This window comes from Felis catus, chromosome D2 (genome assembly GCF_018350175.1).
Source record: "Felis catus isolate Fca126 chromosome D2, F.catus_Fca126_mat1.0, whole genome shotgun sequence".
Lineage (NCBI taxonomy): Eukaryota > Metazoa > Chordata > Mammalia > Carnivora > Felidae > Felis > Felis catus.
Window position 1 is genome coordinate 54,131,401 of NC_058378.1, and position 24,776 is coordinate 54,156,176.

General features: G+C 41.2%; 1 protein-coding gene across 11 annotated transcripts in view; it reads left to right on the top strand.

Annotated features, from left to right (window-relative positions):
- Positions 1-24,776, top strand: part of PLCE1 (phospholipase C epsilon 1) — a 321,945-nt gene that overhangs the window by 168,303 nt on the left and 128,866 nt on the right. For all 11 annotated transcript variants that reach the window (XM_045040422.1, XM_023240750.2, XM_023240751.2 and 8 more), the window contains one exon: positions 5,289-5,605. In XM_045040422.1, the coding sequence (XP_044896357.1) occupies positions 5,289-5,605 (317 nt within the window). The remainder of the gene's footprint in view (positions 1-5,288; positions 5,606-24,776) is intronic.

The following is a 24,776-nucleotide window of genomic DNA, read 5'->3' on the forward strand; positions in this document are numbered from 1 at the left end:
TTGTTTAACTTTGTTTAACCCAATATGTCTCTAAATTATTAACCAAGAAACCATGCTCTGCATAAAAATCACTGTAATAGTCTTTGGAAAATACTCGCTTAAAGCATAGGAACATCCTTTTGAACTTATAAGAAGGAAAGGAAAGGGCACTTGTAAGTTTCTGGGTGCTATATTCTAATGTAGTTGTAGTGATTGAAGTGATGGTTCCAGACTGACCAAGGGGAGAACTACTTGTACTCTAAGGTCAAATCCTTACGTTTGGAGTTTGAACAGTTTATTTGATCAGATCATTCCAAAGAACAAGCACTATAAGTTGATTTATATTAATATCACTCTAGATGCATCTTAAAACCAGAATGTCAGTATGGCATTCTGTTGTTCCAAGAGATCATATGCTGAGCGATCAGCACATGGCCTCTAAAGTCCCGTAGACCCCGATTCAAATCTCTGCTCCTGGCGTATTTCTTATGTGACCTCTCATGTGAGCTTCACGTAATAATACTATCGACTCCCTGAATTAATTGATATGAAATGTTTAGTTCAGGAAGCTAATATCGAGCAGGGAATCAGAATTTGAAGATACTGGGTCTCGTGGTAAATATTTCCAAGTTGGGACTGTGTCCAGAGATACAGCCCTATTCTACTATAGAATAGCAAGTAACTGAAGAACATAGAGCTACGAGCAAACATTGACTGTGAATTAGGTATGTAATTTTATTCACCATGAACTTTCTAAAATTTTTTTTCACAAGAGAAGAACTGTAGCATCCAGGGGGCTTTATGAATTTTGCTCCACAATTAATAAGGAAGCATCAAGGGTCATGGAGCCCTGGGTTTTTCATCCATTGTAGAGTTGTCCATCTTGCAGACGATTGGCAGGGGGGTAGTGTGAGGATGACTTAGAGCTGGGAGCTGGGGCCATGTGGCATGTGAAAGGCAAGGAGGTTATACGGAGAGCTCAGCAAGAATGAGAAAAAGTGGAAAGTTTCTAACAGCTGCTAAAAGTGTGGAAATTGTGGGACAGAAAATTATGTCCCAAGATTTCTGGGATGTGTCTTCATGGGGCATGATGTAAAACCCTGAGTACTTCTGCTTTAAGGAAACCTACACGAAAGGTCTACATTATGTTTCTAGGATTCTGACGTCAGATTTGTGTTTCCTTTGAGTGTGATGTTATGTTTATACTGAGACACCTGGGGCCATGGCATTTATTGGGGTTACAATGACCAGGCGTCTTTTTCTTCTTTCATTCAGTTTTTTTAGGTCTCCTTTATTGCTCTTTCTCACCAGCCAGCAGACTCTATTCATCAGAGCATGTGATTCCTATCTCAAGATATATTGCATTTATAATATATTGTCTTACATCATTTGTATAGCTTATTAAATTTTCTCTTACATATTAGGTAAGTGATTTCACAAGATATAGGAGCTCCTTTTCTTTCACAGAGTGTTATACTTTGAAATCATGTTTCAGAGTTGGTTACTTCTGGGAAGACTTCCCATATATGGCTAATTCCACTGTACATAAATTATCAATATCCAGAAGCTGCTGTCTGCTTGTCATCAGGCCACATTCTGACTCAATTTTCAGGAAATCCAGTTCTTTCTAAAGCATTCAGAAAGTTGGAGAGCAAAGCCATGTGGGCCATGTAGATTTGGCCACTTGCTGTATTTTAATTAATATCAAATAAGAGCTTAGAGAGAACCAAATATAATTTGGTATCCCTTAATTTCCACTGTAGTTGATTTTTGGTAGGTTGGTCCAAAAGACGGATAAAAATGGCTACAATAAATCATTGTATTCCTTAGTCACCCGTTTGCCTTTTAGAATCAAAGAAAAACAATAATTCGGATACTACAGTTTTTATACGGAAGACAAAACAGAAAGTTCTGACTGGAATATATTCAAAATAGGATCAGGAGATCAGTGGAGAGCAGTGTAATTCAAACTTTAAAGTTTTCTCCTCACAATTTTTGTTAGATTGTCACTGAGAGCACTCTTGCAAAAGGGGAGCAACTTAATTAAATAGCAAGTATCACCAAGAACTTTTCCTGAGCTATGCTTCAGAGGTGGTGGCTGAGCTGCATGGGACAGGATGGGTCAAGAGAAGAATGGCAGAGCCCAGACCATCAACAGAGATGCCCTGTCAACGGGGTGGTCTACGAACTAGGAGCTCCCAGGGCAGACCTGGTTTATGTCTTTCTCTCCCACATCATTACAGATTTATTAATTTGGGCAGACGGTATGGCCTACTTTTGGATCAGAAGATATGGTCACCATACTTATAGAGAAAAGTACACTGCCCTTCCCAGAAGGTACACAATGAAGGGAAGGCTAGAGAAGTTGTGGACTTTTAAGAGAGAAGGGAAGTTTTATTAGTTTGTTTTTAAGGGTAAAGGAAACTGAACACTTGTGTAAGCAAAAAAGAATCCGTGGAAAGAAAGGGACTGATGGTGGACATAACCACAGAGGCAAGTTGAATAAACTTACTCACAAACCTAGGTGAGCCTTGGGGAGGAGGAAGTACACACCTTTCTCAGAGAAGGAGGAGAAACGTAAGAAATAGGGCCATTTGAATTCACAGAAGTAGTCCCTGACACTTGGCAGTTATCATAGTGTATAAACATGTAGTAGGTATCAAACGTGGTAGCTATGCTTGTGGTGAGCACAGCATAGTATTCAAACTTGTCAAATCACTGTGTTGTACACCTGAAACTAATGTAACATTGTGTGTCAACTACACTCAAAAAAATTTTTTTAAGAAATAAATAAATATAAGGAAAATACAGGTGGGTTTGGGAGTGTCAGAAGAATAGAACAGCTCTACTGCAGAGGTAAAGAGGACAGTGAGTTATTTAGGAAAACAATTTAAAAATTCATGTCAAGTCTGAAACTGCCCTGAGAGCCCAGCTGAAGTTACATAACATAAATTAGCAAGCATCCCATCACCAAGTAACATCAATGTCATTGTCCTCATATAGCAGCCCAGAAGCCAATTATGCATGGTTGAGTTTGCCAAACATTGAGGATTGGGAAGTAAGTACGTGGTGGAAAGTCAAGGTGACTTGGGAGGGCATCTTGGGTGTTGTGGGCGCCATGTTAAAACTCTAAGGATGCACCCAGACTAAGGCCAGGAACTGGAAGTCTGCCAAAGACAGAGAAGGTTTAGGAGAAAGGGCAGAAGGGAAAGGCAGTCAGATTCAAGGCCAAGGACTTCAGGGTTCAGTACTACAGGGATGGAGCACTTTGGAGTGATGATTCCAAGGCTGTCAACAATAGAGATTTTAAAAAGAGTCAAGGATGCTAAGCTTTGAATGTTGACGAAGCCTTTGTTTTTCACTTTTTTTTCAACTTTATTTGTTTATTTTGAGAGAGAGAGAGAGAGACAGTAGTGGAGGGGCAGAGAGAGAGGCAGAGAGAGAATCACCAGCAGGCTCTGCATTGCCAGTGCAGAGCCCAACTCAGGGCTTGAACTCACAAACCATGAGATCATGACATGAGGCAAAATCCAGAGTCGCTTAACTGACTGAGCCACCCAGGTGCCTGGACAAAGTCCTCCTCATGAACTTTACCATTGTCCAGTGTCCAAGCCAGATGACCATCGGCAATGAGGAATGCCATGCCATCTGAAGGGCTTTATTCTGCCAAAGGGCCAATAAGGCTGTTTTAAGAAGTCTGGAATGTAAGAAAGATTCTGGGGAAATAAAATGTGGTCCCCTCATGAACCACTATAAGAAGCATGAAGAGGAGCTGGCCAGGAAGGGACCTCTGGGAAGGAAAAGGTGTGAACTGGATGAGGAGTAGGAGCAGTTTGGCCCGCATGCAGATCAACGCTTCCTGAGGGGCTCCCAGCAGCTCTGGTCTACACAGAGTGGCTTAGTAGGTGTGATATGTAAAATGTGACTTTGGGGAAGCACTGGATTAAGCAATGTAAATGGATTTCTTTACTGCAAGACCCCTTAGAGCCTTTAACAGTATACCTGTGTGCCTCGTGTTTCCAGGAAGAGGATTTGTGACATGAATACATGACATTTCCCCAACTTAGCCACAAAACTGATCATACTTGGGACATTCTGTTCTAGTGCTCATCATAGGTTTTTGAATAGCTTTTTAAATGGGTGAATGGATGGATGGATGGTTGGTTAAGTAGATGAATGAATGAATGAATGAATGAATGACTTGTAGGCAGGAAATTAAGAGACAGATAGGGAGGGGCGCCTGGGTGGCTCAGTTGGTTGAACGTCCGACTTCGGCTCAGGTCACAATCTCGCGGTCCGTGAGTTTGAGCCCTGCGTCAGGCTCTGGGCTAATGGCTCAGAGCCTGGAGCCTGCTTCCGATTCTGTGTCTCCCTCTCTCTGCCCCTCCCCCGTTCATGCTCTGTCTCTCTCTGTCTCAAAAGTAAATAAACGTTAAAAAAATTAAAAAAAAAAGAGATAGGGAGAGTGGTCAAAATAAAATGAATTTGTGCTAAGGGAATAATTCGGAGCCTATGAACGCATTTGGTTCTTATGTCTAATGCACTGGCTGCTCTCCCTCCCTCACCAGTTTCTTACTGCCACTTGTGGATACTTCCATTATCACGGCTTCTAAGCAGAAATTTAAAAACCAGCACACCTGTGTCAGGAGCATAGGGACAAATGTGGGTTTGAGAGGCAATCTATTATTTATTCTATTTATGTAGATACATCTCCTTATTACCTATTCCTCCCTTACTTTTACAAGTGATTCTGTCCCTGCAAACCTCCAAATGGTTCTCAGTGGAATCAGTCTTTGAGGGTGGAAGGTTGGCAGGTAGACTGAAGCTTTGAACGTTGTGTGCAGAGAGTCCCCGGGGACTCCTGGGTGTTTACACACAAGGTACACATACATACATGTACATGCCTCTTCCCCTCCAGCCTTCTTTCCTCTTCCATCTCAATTCCTGTGCCCACACCCACCCTCATTTCTTTTTACTCTGGTGGTTAGCACTGGTGGATGAAGAAACAAATGGTACATTTTCCTTCCCTACTACTCTGCAAAGTGTCACAGTGAACTGATTAGAGAATGGTGTGTGAGACCAATTCCACTTCTGAAAATGGGAAACTGAGCATTTCCCCACCCGCAGGGGGCAGGAGCAAGCAGGCAGGACAGTTATCAGAAGGGTCTCCATAACAAGATAGTATAGAACTATTCACCAAGCAGAAACTTGGTTAAGAAACCTGTAAGATTTTTAGTGGCTCTCAAGTAAACATCTGTTGTAAGGATATCAACCTTGGTGTCACCACAACTTTCATTGCTTTATTTCAGAACGTCAGCCAGGCACCTCCATGGCCAATTCTAGTGCCCTCCCTTCAAGTTCAGCTGGGATCAGCAAGGAGCTGATTGATCTGCAGCCCCTCATTCAGTTCCCAGAGGAAGTCGCCAGCATCCTGATGGAGCAGGAGCAGAACATTTACCGAAGGGTCTTGCCAGTTGACTACCTTTGCTTCTTGACCCGGGACTTGGGCTCTCCAGAATGCCAGACATCCCTGCCCTGCCTCAAAGCGTCCATCTCAGCATCAATTCTTAACTCCCAGAACGGAGAACACAATGCCCTGGAAGATCTTGTGATGAGATTTAATGAGGTAAGAAGCCACTTGGAGATGTGGTGATTCAATTGCTAGTAAGTGATTTTTAAACGTATTTCTCCTTTTAGGTTTGTCTGTTATTGGTGTCTCATCTACCTGTTGGTCTTGTGACTTCCATGGTGGCTGCTTTCTTTCCAAGCAATGAGATCAACAACACATTGTCACCCTCTCTGTCACTTCCCTCCAACCTGTCCTTGGCCTAACTGATCCTATCCATGGGCCTTCTCCTTTTGGACAACCAGTCCAAAATACTCTCCCTGGCCCCATTTTCCAATATTCCCCTCATTGTTCCTACAAGTGCTTTTAAAACCACATATCTTTGACAGTGTGATCTCTGGCCATGGATCTGTCTAGCCCACCCCTTCTTCCACTATCAAGGCTTCTAAGCAGAAATTTAAAAACCAACACACCTGGGTCAGGAGCATGGGGACACATGTGGGTTTGAGAGGCAATCAATCACCCCACTCCTGTTCCCTGCATGCCATCAAAATCCTCAGCCCCAGAAAGTCCCTCCAAAGCCTCTGAAACCTTACCAGAACCCAGAGCTGGTGAGAACAGTTTTGACCAGAGACTGGAAATACTGGAATACTTGAGCAGAAGACACTATAAGAGGTGTAGGGGCTGGCTGGGTGGAAAAGAGCCAATGGTTGACATGGTGTGGTCCTGGACCAAGGAAGGAAAGGCAGGTCTCCATCCAGTGCCGGGACCAGGGGACGCTGTGCTCTTAGGCTTACAGAACATTTTCTTTCCCCATATAACCCCACACCCAGAGTTTTCTGTTCTACATTTTATTTCTTTTAAGCTTAATTTCTTTTTCTTTGAATGTTAAAACACAAAATTTCCATCTGTGTTTGTTGATTGGCTTAACTCCACAAATAGAGTAGTTTCTTAAATTAGTAATCCAGTAAACTACTAAAATGCGGAGGTTGCCCCTGATCTGTGTCCCATATATCTCTGATGGACAGAAGACCAGTAAGGCTTTGTTACTTAAAGCCTTTCCAACTGTGGCAGCTCACCTCGCAGCCTCCACAGCCTGCCGATCATGACTCCAATGATGGTGGTAAATGTCAGTGACCGTGATAAGGCCCAGTGGATGCAGAAAGTGTTAGAGGCTGAGTCCAGGCAATTCTGTGTCCAGACATGCCCCAAACAGCATTCCTCAAAAGGAGATCTGTTATCCTCAGGAATTGCTGATACTGTCTGGCATTGTCATGCTCATCATTTTACACGTACCATTTATTTGCTCCTCCCAACAACCCTGGGAGACAGATACTCTCATTAGCCCCATATTACCAATGGGGACACTGGGGCACCAGGACATGAAGTCATTTGGCCAAAGTTACATAGGTGGTCGATGACAATAGTGATATCCAGACCTACATCATCAGGCCCCAGAGCCTGGGCTGTGAACCACTACACTACCTGTTCCAGGCTCACGTGGAGGGGTGGCACTTGATCCCACCCCAAAGCAAGTAAGTAGACTCTGGGAGTTTACTTGAGAGCCTGTGAACCACACTGCCCCTAAATCGCTTTTTAAAATAAATCTCCTGATGTTCTTGATTTTCCCTACTGATAAAAACAGGGTGGAAAATGGAAGTTCCAGTAAATTGAGTGTTTTATTAGTAGATTTTACTGTATTTTGTGTATTGCTTTAAACTTCCAGATCTACTCACTCTCACGGCCTTAGGACCTTATCCTTGTCCATTGTTGTTTTCGTTGTCGTTCTAATTCTACCTGAAGTTTGCTTTGCCTGAACTTTTAAAGTCTAATTTTAAATTAATTTTGGAGAAAGAAAACTTCAGTTTTCTTCCATTCACTCCCATAACCTCGGGAATCAAAGATGAATCAGTGATTTCGCTAATTCAGATTTAGTGATGATACGAAGCACAGCTGGGTTGAGGCGTGCTTTGGACTATCTCTGAAAATAGTTTAGCTAAGCAACTTCAGAACATAAACAAGATTTCTGGGAAAACACTTAAACTACTTAAGAGAACAGTCTGTTTTCAAGTATTCTCAAGCATCTATTTTCATACAAATTATGGGTATACTGATTAAAAATCAGTCCTATGTATGGTCACTACAGGCAGATGAGAAAAAACCTCCAGTAGGCAACACTGGCTAGCTAACTTCTAGTTGCTTTATATACCTTAGTGTAGAAAGAGAATTAAAAGAGAATTCTTAAATTCAGATTTTCACATGGTTAGAAGGGTCTTGCCTCCAAGGTAGTGTGGCTTTACCTTCTGTAAAGAAAAGGGAGGAAAGGAGCTAGCATTTATTTACTAGGTGCTCTGGACTAGACATTTTCACATTTTAAATCCCATTTAATCCTCATCATGGTTGTGTAAGGTGGATGTCATTATCCCTGACTCACAAAGAAAGTAAAGCTTAAATAGCAAAATAAATAATGATAGTATTGGGTTATGATTCATAGAATAAGTATTTATGACTCCATACTGATATAAATAAATGAATAGCTAAAATAATAGGAGGGGAGGTGTAGCTCTTAATTATAAAAGAATCAATTAATAAATGTGGCAGGATGGGAAAATAGGAAATCACCATTAGGATCCCCCAGCAATAAATTGCTACAAGCAAGAACCACTGATGAATGCTAATATTACTGGGCAAAATTATGATGAGAAACAAGATACTGGCTTAGCCTAAAAGTATCTCTTCACAATGGGTGCCCAGCTGGCTCAATAGGAAGAGCACTTAATTCTTAATCTTGGGTCATGAGTTCAAGCCCCATGTTAGGTGTAGAGATTACTTAAAGAAATAACTAAATAACTAAAAATTAAAAGTATCTCTCCATAAAATATTTATTAATTTCAAAAGGGAAATAGAACAGTGGAGACACCCAATATACACGTAACCTTAAGTAAGTGCTCCAGATCAACATGACCAGTAATAAAATATATTGACATATAACTCTTGCTACAGTGGCTCTCCTCTCTACTTGTTAAATTGTCAAGTTCAAGGGGCTCCTGGGTGTCTCAGTCGGTTAAGCATCCAACTTCGGCTCAGGGAATGATCTTGCAGTTGGTGAGTTCGAGCCACTCATCAGGCTCTGTGCTGACAGCTCAGAGCCTGGAGCCACCTTTGGATTCTGTGTCTCCCTCTCTCTCCACCCTCCCCTGCTCATGGTCTGTCTCTCTCTCTCAAAAACAAATAAACATTTTTAAAAATCTTTTAAGATAAATAAATAATAAATAAATTAATTAATTAATTAACCAAGTTCAAGTTTATAGTAAAACCAGAATTGCTAATTGGGAATTTAATTACTCTTGAGTCTCCTTTCCCTTTATCCTCTCTTTCTACTTCCTTTCTAAATCTCCTGTGCATCTATTCTTTTTCTACTCTTCTTTCTGTTTCTATTTTTATCTGATTTCCTATTATCACTCATTCATTCATTCATTCATTCATTCATTCATTTAAGACTTACTTATTGAGCACCTCTTGTGCTATAGCCTTCTCTTTTTTTCATCAGTGTGGCAAACATATTCCTTTAAATAGGAAAGTGGGTGATGGGCATTGAGGAGGGCACTTGGGAGGAGCACTGGGTGTTGTATGTAAGCCAATTTGACAATAAATTATATTTAAAAACATAAAGTAAAAAAAGAGAAATTAGCAGTATATGATAAAAATCGACAACATTATAAGACCATACTTTGGTTCTGTCAAAATTGGATACACAAAATAAATGCACTGTCCTCCTTGGAAGGAAGATATATATTGCTTGAAACACTGGAGAATCTCAAAGACAAGAGAGAATATTAGCTCCATGGCAAGAGTGCTAGTCACTTAGGGGAGCAGTGAATGCGTTTATTTATGCATTCAATTATTCAGTTAACATATTTTCAGCACTTCTCAGAAGCAGGACACCATGGTGGATAAGCACTGAGGAAAATGAGTAACAGTCTGCGGCTGCCAGAAGCTACCAGTCTTAAATTGTAGTCAGGCACGAGCACAAATCACTACCAAAAAAGGCAGAAAGTGCGTGCAGTGTGAGTGGCACAGATGTGGGAGCTGGGGTGTCTAGATGGGTGATGGGAGCTTTCTCTGCTCAGCTATGGAGGTTGGGGCTGGGCCTTGAGGGATGGCTGGGATAGAGGGGGAACATCACAGGGAAGGGAGGATATTCTAGATGAGAAGACAGCCTGTTGTTGTTATGAGCAAGACTCATTGTCTAGGGAGGCAGCTTGCTCCTGATTGTCATTTGAACATGATCCTGAGCTAGAAGTTTCCCAAATTCTAACAATACTTTACACAATGACTTAACTGTAATGTGGGGAAAGGGGAGAAAATCCCTGATGCCTTTCGGGCAATGTTGCATAACATTTGTTCTTAGGAAAATATGGTTAAAATGCAATTCAAAGTACAATCATAAAATAACTGGAAAAATGGCTTACATGAAGGAAGGCCAGGAGATAAATCATTTAAAATCAACTTACAAGGGCGCCTGGGTGGCTCAGTCAGTTAAGCGTCATACTCTTGGTTTCGGCTCAGGTCATGATCTTGCTATTTCATGAGTTCAAGCCCTGTGTTGGGTTCTGCACTGACAGTGTGGAGCCTGCTTGGGATTCTCTCTCTTCCTTTTTCTCTGGCCATCCCCCACTCATGCTATCTCTGTCTCTCTCAAAATAAATAAAATAAATAAAATTAAATTAAATTAAAATAAAATAATAAAATAAAATAAAATAAAGTAAAATAAAATAAACTTAGATTGTGACTTGGAAGCAGTGTTTCACCCTATTCCTCTTTCTCCTGCCAACATCGAGACTGGTGCACACCAGAGTAACTTTTTTTTTTTTTTAATTTTTTTTTTCAACGTTTTATTTATTTTTGGGACAGAGAGAGACAGAGCATGAACGGGGGAGGGGCAGAGAGAGAGGGAGACACAGAATCGGAAACAGGCTCCAGGCTCTGCGCCATCAGCCCAGAGCCCGACGCGGGGCTCAAACTCACGGACCGCGAGATCGTGACCTGGCTGAAGTCGGACGCTTAACCGACTGCGCCACCCAGGCGCCCCCAGAGTAACTTTTTAAAGACAGTCCTCTCTTTATCCTCACAAGCAAACAGAAGATGCAAGGGGTCAGCCCTCAAGCCAGTGGAAGTTGGATCTGTGGGAGTGGGGAGTAGGCTTAGTCCTGCTTTGCTTGATTTGGGAGGTAGGTCTTCATGAACCCTTTTGATCTGGACACAATCTGTAGCCATACTCTTGGTCTAAATCTCCAAGAAACCTGTGTTCTATCTTTCTCTTTTCAAGTTGAGCAACCTCACTTCCTAGCCACCCATAGTCTCTTGCTTTGACAATTTCAAATCATACTGGGGGTTTTCCCCCCATTTTCTTCCCCTATCCAGCCTCTACTCTAGCCCACATTCCTTTTGATTTTACTGTTTTTTTCATTTCTTTTAGAATAAATTCCAGAGCCATTTATCTTTTCTAGAGGAGACAGAGAGGCATTTTTTGGTAGATAACTTCACCAAAGAGATCACATACTCAAGCACATGAGCTGAGAAGAGATGAGAAGCTACTAAAGGTTGAAGACCATCTTTACTCCCTTTGGTTTCACACCTTTCTTCCCCCCTCACTCCTGAGGGCTATGGTAGAACATGGGGGTTGGTGGTATTCTGGGATCAAATTTCTGAGTCACTAGTTCTCAAACCTTATGCCTCTTCAACATGGCCCACTGCTTCCTGTCTTATTGTTCACCCATTGATGACCTTGGTAGTTAGAACTCATCGTGGTCTGCATCTACAGCTAGGCCTCAGAATCTGTCAACAGAGTGAATTTTTGGCTCTATGACCACCACTGCCCACACCAGATGCTCTTTTGTGTAATAGATAATTGATTTCTCTGACTGGGTACTGGTTTTCAGCTCAAAAGGTTCACTTTTCCCTATGGCCTGAGAGGGCAGTTTTTGCTTGTCAAGTAGTTCTTGGCAAGAACATTTATCTGAGCTCCGCTTTTGGTCCAGGTGGTCCAGGGGAAGGTCATGAGCCCAAGATTTAGCCCACAGTTATTCTGAGACCCCAGAAGACTCTGGAGGGATTCTACTTAGCTCTTTGCCCCAGGTGACATTCCCTGACCTCCTTCTGTTTGGTCATCATCAACCTATTTCTCCAGCCACACAAACACCAGCAGTCCAAAGTGACACTCAGTTATTACTTGATCCCTCTGTCTTGTAGGTTTCACTAGATGTCAGTTCAACAGTTTAAAGGCCCATCCCTCTATAAAGAATGCCAAGGTGCAGCTTAACTTCCTGGGAAAGAACTGCAAGAATAACCATCTGGCCAGAGTACAGTTGTTTCAGCCTGGGTCCTTTCAGCCAGAATCCTTCATAAGTGATGATCACTTTGGCATTTTCCAACATCTAAAAGTATGTTTGGTCATAGCCAAAGAAAGACCATTTCTGCACAGTAAGGAAAATGCGTGACATATGATAATGGTGGGGATTGATGGGGGAGTGTCTTCATGCCCAAGGGTATTCTTCACTTGAAATATTTTGGAAAAAATACTATTTTTTAATTTGTATATTCAATCATGTTAGAAAAAGTTCCTCTCAAAGATTCCTCTCCCCCTTTTATGCAGACAACCAAGTAAATCATCTGTTTATGGCTGCTATACAAAATTATTCCTCATATCTGAATATTCTTGGGGTGGATTGCTAATAAAGTCCCTTAAGGGTAAGGGAAATTTCAGGTCACTGTGGAAAACCAGATTTCCCTTTGGGAAAGCACATCTCCCCAGAGGCACCTCCAAAATTAGACACTATATTCATTCTCCAGAACATTTCACCATACCTTCCTGAGTTAACAGAAATTGTAGTCCAGAAATTTCTGAACCAAAAAATACAATAGGCAATTAAACCACAAAGACTCAGCGGTGTAAGGCAGTATTCTAAGAGCAAGGTTATTAGTAGGAGGCTAATCTTCCTGGAGACTGGCAGCAAATTGTGCTGGGCAGTTCTTGAAATCAGCACTCCAGGATTCTACTCAGTGACTCTCAGTGAATAACAGGGCTCAGAATGAGGAGGGGCATCACAGCACATCATCAGTCAGGGTGCAACTGTAGGGTCAGCCTGCCGGGTTCTAATCCACCATTCCCAGATGCATAACCTCGAGCTAACTACCTAATCCCTACCCTATCTTTAGATGAAGATAATAATAGTACCTACCTCAAATGGGTTATGTGAGTATACAGAGAGATGATATGTGTAAAGCATTGAGGACCTAAGACACAAATGGTTCAGTGTTGGTTACAAAAAAAACAAAAACAGGGGCGCCTGGGTGGCTTAGTCGGTTAAGCGGCCGACTTCGGCTCAGGTCATGATCTTGCGGTCCGTGAGTTCGAGCCCCGCGTCGGGCTCTGTGCTGACAGCTCAGAGCCTGGAACCTGTTTCAGATTCTGTGTCTCTCTCTCCCTGAGCCTCCCCCGTTCATGCTTTGTCTCTCTCTGTCTCGAAAATAAATATTTAAAAATACATACTTAAAAAAAAACGAAAACAAAACTCTAAAACTAAGATAACTAACAATAATAGTAGATCCCATTCCTTTTATAATGATCTCTCCAGTTAACAGATGAGAAAACTGAGGCACAGAGAGGCTTATTAAATGACCTGAAGTTTTTAGAGCTAGGATTTGAATCCAGATGATCTGGCTTCCAGAGCCAGTGTTCTTGGATCGTCTATCTTGTGCTATTAAATCAAAAGCTGAAGGAGCATTTTTTCCTCAACTTGGTTCTCTTACTCTGATAAAAGCCATTTTCTTTATAGGAGGACTCAAAATATTCTTTATGATTTCAACATGTATAATGAATTTGACATCTTTGTTGACTTTAATGCATGGGCTCACTTCCTGATATTGAAAATGTGGCATCTCTGAATTGAGAGACTGCGGTCCTAGAGAGGGGGAAGATAATTGCATCTCGAGGTGTTTAAGAATATTGTCCCAGAAGAACATTAGGATCAGTTGTCATCTCTACAGGATCAGGCAGAAGGGGGATTTCAGGTCTTTGGCTTTAAACTTCCTTTCCTCTCTCGTGCCTGAGAATGTAGGATACCAAAACAAAACAAAACAAAATTATTACTTTATTTCTTTATCTCCCTCTCTTGACCACACCTCTCTATTGTATTTTTCTCTCACTGTCTACTTCTATTTTGCATGAAACCTATGCCCCAATAGAGATGGCTTTTGAAATTCAAAATTTTAAGTCCTGAAGTCCATGTGTACTTCCAAAGGACCAGGAAGAAGGGAAGCTATGCTCAATCTTAGGACAACAGGAGAAGTGGTGGAGGAAGACTGCCGTGCACGTTGGAATCAGGACTTCCATGCCTGCGCTCATTCTTCAAATGTCTCATGTGATTCCCATGAACAGTGTTTTTCACTGATTAGCCAAATGAAGGCAAGGGCATCAGAATATTTTTAAAATATATACATGTTTGTAGCCTGCTCCCAGGAGTTTCTGACTCCATAGATACATGGTGAGCTCGGGGATCTGTGTTTTTTAAAAGCTGTCACCAGTGGTTGAGAATCACTGCTCTACACCATGAGTCCCACTGGAATTCAAAGAGAAGAACAAAGCTGTATCCCAAAACAAACAGGGGGACAGTGATTCCTGTCTTTGGGATCATCCATTAGTGCAGAGAGTGGAGAGTTGTCCAAAGTAAATTTTAAATAAATGTGGTGGCTTACTTGCTTGTTTTCTCTTTCCCTCCTTCCTTCCTTTCTTCTTTTTGCATTTTTTTTTTTCATTCTTCGGTACTCATGCTGCAGTGCAGAACTTGGTTTTGAAATATTAAATATCCAAACTCTTTTGTTACTATGACTGGATATTTGTATTCTCTTAAGTTACTCTTCTTAAAGCTCCCACCATGTGTCTAGGATTTAACCAACCCAAAATGAGAACTGCCAATTGACTGGTAGGGGCCTGTTTTATTCTGTTTAAAGCAGGCATCAAGTCAGTGCTTCAGTCCTGGGACTGATAGAAATAATAATGAATGCAATGGAAATTAACAAATAGGCAAATAAGAATTTTGACATATTTGAGACATATTGTTCTTGTTGTTGTTAATTATTATTATTATCACAAATAGTAAAAATGACTCAGAGAAGCAGCCCTCTGTCACCTCAAGGCCCAGCGTTCTTTGCCATCAGACATATCACTTCAGTGACATTGAAACTGTAGGAAGACCAGACATGTTTTAGTTCGAGACTAGGATTTTGAGCTCCTCTCCAGGTCTGCATTAACTGACCCTATTAGGATATTTAATTCAGCTCTTTCAAAAACCGTTCTCTTAGAGATCTTTACTGCACATGTAGGAGCCAAGGAGGAATGTATTTATGCTTTGCCAAGAATCTACATTTGCGCAAGAGATTTAAACATTCATAAATCCAGTCGCTTTCTCAATGCCTCCCCTTGGCTTTTTTCATTCAACAAGATTTTATTGATATACTTATATATACTTACACTTATATAGTAGGTGCTGTTTCATGCACTGGGGAGACAGCACAGAACAAGACACACCGAGCCCCTGCCCTCACAAACTTACATTCTAACAGTGTCTAAAAGGCATCTCAAATGTGGCCAAAATACAACTACAGTATTGACTTCTCACTCCTCCATTCATATAGTACCCATTGTCTTGCCCACGCTATCTTCCCCATGTTAGCATCTACCCAGGTGCTCAAGCTAATAACTTAGGAGTCATTCCAGATTTGTTCTTTTCCCAAACCCTTTACATCCAAACTATCAGCAAGTCCCATTTGCTTTGCTTAAAAATACATCCTGGATTGGACCACTCCTTAACATTTCACCCGCCACCACTGGCCACCATTGCACTCACCTTTAGTACTGCTTTCATGCTTGAATACTGTAAAATCTGTTCTCCACCCAGCAGCCAGAGTGAGCGTTTATAAACATAAAGCAGACCGGGTCACTCCCTGCTAAAAATCCCCCAATGGCCTTCCCTTTGCATTTGAAATAAAATCCAAAATGCCAAGACCATGCATGATTTTTCCCATCTTCTCCACCTTAACTTTACCTCAGCCACCCCTTTCTCTGACTCTGTTCTAGCCACATTGACCTTTATTCTGTTCCTGGACGCACAGAGCTAAGTTTTCTCCACACGGCCTTCATATTTGCTATTCTTTCTGCCTAAGACCTTCTTACCCTGGTCATACCACAGCTGCTGTCTTCTCTTGCTCCTGTCTTGGCTCAAAAGTCAGGAAAGCCATTGACTTGTTTGCTTTTATCCTTAGAAACTTTTCAAACATGTTTATTGCTGTATGTCTGCGTTTTTTTTTGCAAAGTGCCAGCTATACAGTAGATGCTCAATAAATATTTATGAATGCATTATGCTAGTTGATGTTGACAGTTGTTTACTGTAATACATGCTATTTATTAGAAATACACCAAAAAAAAGCAAGACATGGCCTTTCGTTTGAGGAATTTACAGTCTAGTTCAAGGCATATAAAACCTAAAATATTGAATAAATATACACCAAAAAAAGGGTAGTGTAAAACGTTAGCTACCATGTGAGAGATCATGCTTAGAGAAGTGCCATGGGTTAGTGGAAAGAGTATGATTCTATTGCTAAGTCTGGATTTGAGTCCAGGTCTGTCACTTACTCACTGTAGGACTCTGGGCAAGTAAGTGACAAAAACTCATTTTAGCTTCATATTTCTTACCTGTAAAATGGGATAATTTTATCTTCACATGGTTATTGGGACATTTAAGCAAGAAAATGTATATAAAATCACCTAGCACAGAATACTCAACAAGCTAGTGTGATTCCATGCCACATCACAGACAAGGACGGTATGTGCCATGAGAGTGGGAGAGAGAGGGCACCAGATGCAGTGCCCTTGATGATGATCAAAGGCTTCAGAGCCTTGGAGGTTGAGAAGGCTTTTGCCAGACACAACTCTGAACATTATTATTGATGAGGTTTCAGAGGTTATGTTACATACCTCTGTCATCCACCAAATGTAGTAATCTCTCCCTTGCAGATTCTTACCCAGATTTTGCTAAAAACTTTCAAAGACAGAGTTCAGTCCATTTTAATGAGTGTGTTATGTTGATGGAGCTCACTTTGTTTTAAAATTCTTCCTTAAATCAAACTGAAATATGCCTCCTTATAAATTCCACCTGTCATTCCCAGAAGAATAATAGAAATTATCTTCCTTTGTTTGGTTCTCTTGAGGCTGGACATTCCCCATATTGTCAAAACATAGCATTTTTCAATATCCCTCTTAAAAATGAGGCCCCCTAGTCTGTTCTGAACACTAAGACTCTCTCTTCTTGTAATTAGGTCATTCTCCTGCTCTGAATGTCTGCTAATTTGATTACTTTTTTTCTATAAGCTGTGTCTAATTATTAGCCCACCTGAAGGTCAACTAAAACCCCTAGACTTTTAGCATGCACATGGCCAAGTTCATCTTTTCTCTGTGCATAGGTTGTTTTGGGTGTTGTTTTCTTGCATGCATGTAATCTTTTATATTTAATTCTACTAAGTTTTATCTTTTTGGGCATTCAAGCCTGTCAAAAAATTTTTGGTTATTAATTAATTTTTTTCATACTCAGGCTTGATACATATATCTCATATGTATTTATCCAAATTATTAGTAAAAATGTCAAACCAAATAAGAATTAATAGGAAGCCCTATGACACTTCATTAGACTGCTCATTAGGTTGGCCTTACACATTAATCCCCTCTTTGCAGAGTGTTTTTAACTTAGATGTGAATTTTCTTAACTCTGCCATCATCTACCAGAGGTTTCTTATTTTGTCTCTCAGTATAAACTTGAGATACTCTGTGAAATAACTTCCTAAAACCAAGACACATCCTTGATATACAAGTCAAATTATCCTCTCAAAAGAAAAGAAAAATGTGGTTAATTTGACAGCTAATTGAGGATGGCTAATTTTTTTCCATTTATTTAGATGATGGTCACGATGATGATGATGATGGTGGTGATGGTGATGATGATGATTATGATGGTGATGATGATGGAGATGGTGCTGACAATAGAGAAATTAATAACTAATGTAGCCATTGCTAATTGTTTCACTGGGCACTGTGCCAAACACTTTACATACCTAATCACATTAGCTTTCATACAGTCCTGATAGATGGGAATAATTGCCTTAAAAAAAAAATAAGGAAACTGAGATTCAGAAAGGCTACATAAATTTCCCAATATCATGTAACTAGAAAGTGGCTAAGTCATGATGAAACTCAGGCTTTTATGACCCCAAAGCCCAAACTCTTTGTGATATTGCTTTACATAGAGAACAATGCATCTAGTTGCACAATAAACATTTATCATGAGAGATACCATGAATAAAGAAATGGGGCAATAAAATGCTAGTCGTTTGAGGGATTTAGGGGGTAACCAAGAAAGACCAGTGCTGCATCACCCAAAGTGAGTTGTGGGGATGTCAGCATGTAACTATAGAAAAATGGTTTAACACATATGCCGTATGTTGAGCAAACAATGATAGCGAAGGTGGGGGTCTTTTTCCATTGCAGGACTTCTTGGGTCATTTAATATGCCAGAATGCAGTATTTCACAAACATACTTGAATACTGAGTGTCTGGTACCTATTATGGAACATGCTTTGGGAAACTCTCATGTAGGAGAGGTAGGTGGGTCTGTCATACAAGGGAGAAGGTGTGTCTGGGTCCTAATGCCTCAGCCTTTCCAAAGCAGCTTAGCCACAGATCCCTCAAGAGCCAGAGAAGGAAGTACATATGTGAAATATTTAAATTACATGACAGTTAACGTACATTCTAGCCTTCTTCCTCTCCTCCCCCCTAGGATGAGGGTTCTGTGTCAGTTAGGTCTGGACAGTTCCAAGGTGGGTGAAATGAATGAATGGCAAAGTGGTGAATGGCAGGGAGGGGCTTTCAAATGACAGAACCAGCTTGATCAAACATATTCTGGGCAAGAACATGCATGATACCAGGAAAGAAGACCCACCACGAGATGATGACGAGGGGCCTGGTGTAGGATGCTGGTGAACGCAAAAGGGGAAAATATCTCCTGATTGTTGAGCAAAAGAAACTCGGTAGTACAGCGACTAGGTTGGTAGGAAGCCTGAAGGCAAGGAAGGGTCAAGACTGATTTCAAGCTTTCTGGGCAGGTGTTTAGAAGACATGGGGGTACCTGTGACATCATATGGGCAGTAACAAAGACCCTCCGTGGTGGTCAAGGGCACATGCTTTGATTCAGATGCACAAGGGTTCAGATTCTGTGCACAGTGGATTTGGCTGAATTACTTTGCTTCTCTGAGCCTATTTCCCTACTTATAAAAGGGAGCTAAGAATAGTTTCCTCATGGGTTGTTGTAAAGGTTACAACTATGTTGTAAAGGATAGTGCTTAGCACAGTTGTAGGTGCTCAACAAATGTTATTTCTATTCTTATCACCATTGTTATCATTATCTTGTGAGGAGACACTTGATTTGAGGCATGCAGGCTTTAGGATAAGAGTAAAGTAAGGTCGTTAAGTGGATGCCCTCTAGGCTGTGGGAGGTGGGAACCTGGAGCTTGTGTACTAAGAGACTGAAACTACAGATACAATTTGAGAATAATCCCTGTAGAAGGAATGGCTGAGCCATGAGACTTCATCTGTTTTCTAAGATGTCAAGTGTGAGAGAGATCAGACTCCAAGGATCAAGCTTTGGTAACACCCACTATTGTGGCAGATAAAAGGATCCAGGGAGAAGAAGAATGTGGGCATCACATGAGAATCTGGCAGCATGGGCGATGAAGACCAAGGGGGAAGAATTTCGAAGATGAGTATCACATTATCCTGAGTCAGGGATGCTCAGAAGTGCTCTATAGAGAGTCCACGATGGTGAGCAGATCACAGAATGGCATGGCATTATTAGCCTGTCCCCTAAACTGGGCACACCTGAAGTGTAGTCTGAGGCCAGATTTGCAGAAGTATTTCTACAGACCAGAGCAGAGAGGAAATAAAACTGTTGTTGTACAAGCAACAGAGGAAGGCTCTGTGTTTTGCCAAGATGGAAGACTTCTAGGTACTTTTCAGTATTTGAAGAGTTACCACGAACATGGTTGACTTATTTTTTGTGACTTTAGCAGACAGAACTGAGTCATCACCTCATCTCAGCTGTAGAGCAGACTGCCTCTGAGGTAGTGAGGCTCTTATAACTGGAGAAGTTTCACACAGAGCCTGGCTGATTGGCTGCAAAGCTGGGAAGAAAGTCTTGGTTTGGGTTGGAAGGTTGACCTAGATCAAACAATGGCCTAGGGGCCAAATCCATTCCACCGCCTGTTTTTATAGAGCTAAGAATTTTTTTTTACATTTTTAAAATAATTTTTAAAAATCAAAAGAAGAATAATATTTTGTGAAGTAACATTAGATGAAAATGGTATGCAATTCAAATTTCATTGTCCCTAAATAAAATGTTACTGGAACCCATCCATACTCATTAGTTTACATATTGTCTGTGGCTGCTTTGGCACTGTAATGGCAAGGATTGAGTAGTTGCAGCAAGATTGAATGGCTCACAGAGCCTAAAATATTTATCATCAGGTCCTTTACAGAACAAGTTTGCCAAAAGATTTGAGATCATTCAGTGGCCTCTTTTCAACTGGGAGATTCTGTGAGGGAGAAAGTTTTTGCCTTAGATTTGGCTGGGAGGTCATGGGTCACTTGGAGACCATGCTAGCAATAGCCTGCAGGGGTGGAAAACCAGGGGACAGTGGTGAGAAAATGTAGATAATACATTGGGAATACTTGCTTCAAGAAGTCTGACAGAAAACAAAGGTACAACTTGGCTGATGGCTCATCAGGTCAGCACAGAACAGGGAAGGTGTTTCTGGGGGGATAGGAAGACATGTACAAGTTTGTGTCAGAAGAGAGACGTAAAAACTCTTCCTGTGCTTGATGAACCTACTGGTATTCTTAGTATCTGCTTTATTTTATGGCACAGTTAAATATATCTGTTGTCATATCTCTCAGCAAGAGGGGATTTTCTAAATGTTCTTGTTTATAAATGCGCAGAAAATTTTTGCACAGAGAGTCATGCTTTTGTTGGCCAAAGAAAGTGAACACTTGCTGATTTTCTGGCAATCCTAACAAAAATACTGAAGTGTATTTATACTCTGGGGGCCAGAATGAATTTCAAAATGACAGTGCTCAGATACCTAATCAGCCTAGCTTTCCTCTTTTGCCTCCACTGAGTTTAACAACTTTGTCAAATCCCTTCCTGTGAAATCCACTTCTGCAAGTGAGTTGAAACTAATTCTCTCTACTGCAGAATAAACACAAAGCGGGCTTCCCTACTAGGCTTTCAAAAGCTTGGTCCCCCACCAATGGATGAGATAAGCAGACTAATCCATGGAAAGTGTGGTATGAAACTATCTTTTTTTCCAAGCACATTTTTTATTGCTTCTTACACTGTGATTTCCTCATTAACATCTCATAACAGTTATAAAAAAAATGTTTACCTCACACTGTTTTGAAGCATAATGTTATTCCAGCAGAATTTCAAGCCAGACACAGGGACTTAGTTACCGTTCTTTTTCCAAACAAGGCGAGACACCTATTGTGTAGTCTAATGTCAGTAACTGTTATCTATGCCAATGAGGGATATTCTGCAAATAAAAACCCACGCAGAACTAAAATCTTACTTTGGATAGTAGGGTTGCATCTTTTCCCAGAGGAATTATGTGACACCTGTGAACAAAGGCAGCATCCATCCATTTGGTTTTCACATTCGTCCCTTGTCCCTGTGACAATACCCAGAGATAGCTGTCTGCTCTTCATTCCTTAGGAGCTCCTTATTGCCAAGCATATAGAGTGCAGACATCTCAGCCACATACAAGGGGCCCTACAACCTACCTGTCCAGTTGTCTCCCCCATTGATCCATTCCTACATGCCCCTTTCACATTTGTCAGCCTGGACGACCTACTGTTGCACTCTGTGGGAGGTTACAGAGACACTGCACAGTTCCAGAGGACATCATTCACTTCGTGCACAAAGTGGCAGCTTGGATGAGAGCATTGGCTTTGAGACTGGAATTAGAATCCCCGTTCCACCGCTTACTGTCTGTGTGAACCCAGGCAACTTTCTTTTTTTTAATTTTTTTAATGTTTGTTTATTTTTGAGGGAGAGAGAACATGAGCAGGAGAGGGGCAAAGAAAGAGGGAGACACAGAATATGAAGCAGGCTCCAGGCTCGGAGCTGTCAGCACAGAGCCTGATGCGGGGCTTGAACTCATGAACTGCGAGATCATGACCTGAGCTGAAGTCAGACGCTTAACTGACTGAGCCACCCAGGTGCCTTTCTTTCTTCCTCCCTTCCTTCCTTCCTTCCTTCCTTCCTTCCTTCCTTCCTTCCTTTCTTTCTTTCTTTCTTTCTTTCTTTCTTTCTTTCTTTCTCTCTTTCTTTCTTTCTCTCTTTCTTTCTTTCATGTTTATTTCTTTTTGAGAGATAGAATGTGCAGGGGAGGTGCAGAGAGAGGGAGACAAAGGATCCAAAGGAGGCTCTGTGCTGACAGCAACGAGCCCAACATGGGGCTCAAACCCAGGAACCATGAGATCATGACCTGAGCTGAAGTTGGATGCTCAACTGAATACGTCACCCAAGCGCCCCTCCCAGCGAACTTTCTTAACCATTCTATGCCTCAGTCTCCTCTGTAAATGGTACTAACAGCACCCACCTAACAAATCAGGCTGTTGTAAGAATTAAAAGAGGTAATTTGGGGGGAATGTGTTTACCACAGTAATTGACCCAGACTCAAGAACACAGTAAATAACTAATGATGAAGATAATGATGCTAGAAAACTAATAATTCTGGATTACTTACTTTTAGAACAGATAAAATTTTCCTTGCTTCTAATTGTGTAACATTTTAGGGTCACTACTTACAGTCTTTCAAGAAGTTTGGGGATATAGTCCCCATTTTGAACAGTTCAGCATACCTAGGTGGGTTCTTAATGATTACAAAGGTGGCATATAGAGGTACTGATATTAGGGTTGGTTCCACATTCTATATCTGGATTCATAGAACAGAGAAACTGCATCTAAAGTTTTCTAACATTTTCAACTCACGTCTTCTTTCAAAGTGTTTATTTTAAAAATCCCTCATGTCCACATTTAATGTGATTTTGGAATCTACAAATATAATTAATAGCACGAATAAAACCATTTATAATACTGAATATACATTTTTAAAACATTACATGTTCTCCTCTCCCCTACCTGGCCTCTCCTACCTCTCCCCTACCTCTCCTCACCAATCCTGGCCAAGACCGTTATCACCCTCTTCCCCAAGGTGAGAATCATAGTCAAAGAGAAAGGGTAGTACACTAGTCCAGTTCCACTAGGGTTCTTCTAGTTCTTGGATTTTGTGATTTAAGGACTAAATGTTGAGACCTGGGAAATCCAACTCCTTCTAATAGGAAAGAAGTCCCTGAGTTAAAGGAACACAAGGAGAGGTGATGGGAACAGAAGTTTGGGTCTGAGAATATCACCCTAAGAATTGGGTGACATGGATGTGAGATTGACTTCAAGGCAAATCTTCCATATCTGTACCATGAATCTAAAAAAGACCAAGGTTTGCTTGCTGGCTTTTTCTTTTTTTCTTTCTTTCTTTCAGGAAGAGGAGGGACATGACATGACATGACATGACATGACATGACATGACATGACATGACATGTTTGAGGAAGAGAACACCATACCCAGTGATTCCCTTTCTCTTGGGAAAATGAGATTTCTAGGGGGTGGAGGGAGGACATTCTACCAGCATTACAACTCCCTGAAGATTTTCCAAATGTCTTTCTTAGAAACCCTTAAGAAAACAGTACACACCATTTGCTTGAGATGGTATTAGGAGCCAAGTTCAGTAACTGTGGACTAAGGATGTGAGATTTGACTTCAGGGAACTTCTTCCATATGTATACCATGAATCTAAAGAAGACCAAGGCAACTTTTAATAAGATCATGAGTCTGCAATCTTTGCTTTGCCTCTAGCCAGCCATGTCTCATTGAATAAGTCCTTTAGCTTCGGACATCATTTTCTTACCTTAAGATAAAGGATTAGACCAGGTGATCTCCAGTACTTAGAACTTGAGCTCTGGAGTCTGGCCTTCCCAAGTTTAAATCCCATTAAATAGTTTCTAAATTTTTCTAAGCCTCCTTTTGCCCATCTGTCAAATGAGGATAATAGTTCCCTCTAGACAGGATTGTTACGATCAAGAAATGCCTTCTGTTGTTATTATAATCCTCTGATGCTTAATGTGTAAGGTGAGTTGAATGTAATACTGAATCCAAAATATCCTATATGCACTACCCACTTGCTATACCTCTATTTGCAGGAAAGGTAGAGGAAGGAACTGAGTGGGCCAGTCAACAGCCAAAGCTGTGGACTCAGGGGCTTGGGTTCGATGGAGTGGGAGTGATGGTGAGGGCTCTTCTACTGCAATATCCTATACATTTTAGCATGAAGTGTTCTCTTCCTTCCTTTGAGGTGATGATTTCTTTTTTTAATTTTTTAAATGTTTATTTTTGAGATAGAGAGAGCAAGGGATTGTCAGAGAGAGAGGGAGACACAGAATCTGAAGCAGACTTCAGACTCTGAGCTGTCAGCACAGAGCCAGACGCAGGGCTTGAACCCTCGAATCATGAGATCATGACCTGAGCCTAAGTCAGACACTTAACCGTCTAAGCCAGCCAGGTGCCCCTAAGGTGGTGATTTATAATCCAGTCTATCTTCAGCCTGATTGTTACAGCTGGGCAGAGTCCCCAAAGGAGAAGCAACTGCACTCCCAGCTCAGAGTGAGGGGAAACTTTTTAAGACGGCGGGGAGGACCTGTAGCCTGCCTTTTATAGGAGAGATTTAGGGAGAAAGGGCCCCACGTGGGCTTAATGAGGTGGGACTGCCCAGCCCAGAATGCCCAGTCCTCCTTCTTGACTGTTTACTCCTGGAAACACTTCTTTTTTGTTTATTTGTTTGTTTGTTGTTTTCAGTATGATTTTTATAACAGTTTCATTGAGACATAATCCATATGCCATGCACGCACACCCTTAAAGTATGCAGTTCAGATAAGCACTGAGTAATATATGGAACTGTTGAATCATTACATTGTACACCTGAAATTAATACAACACTGTATGTTAACCACACTGG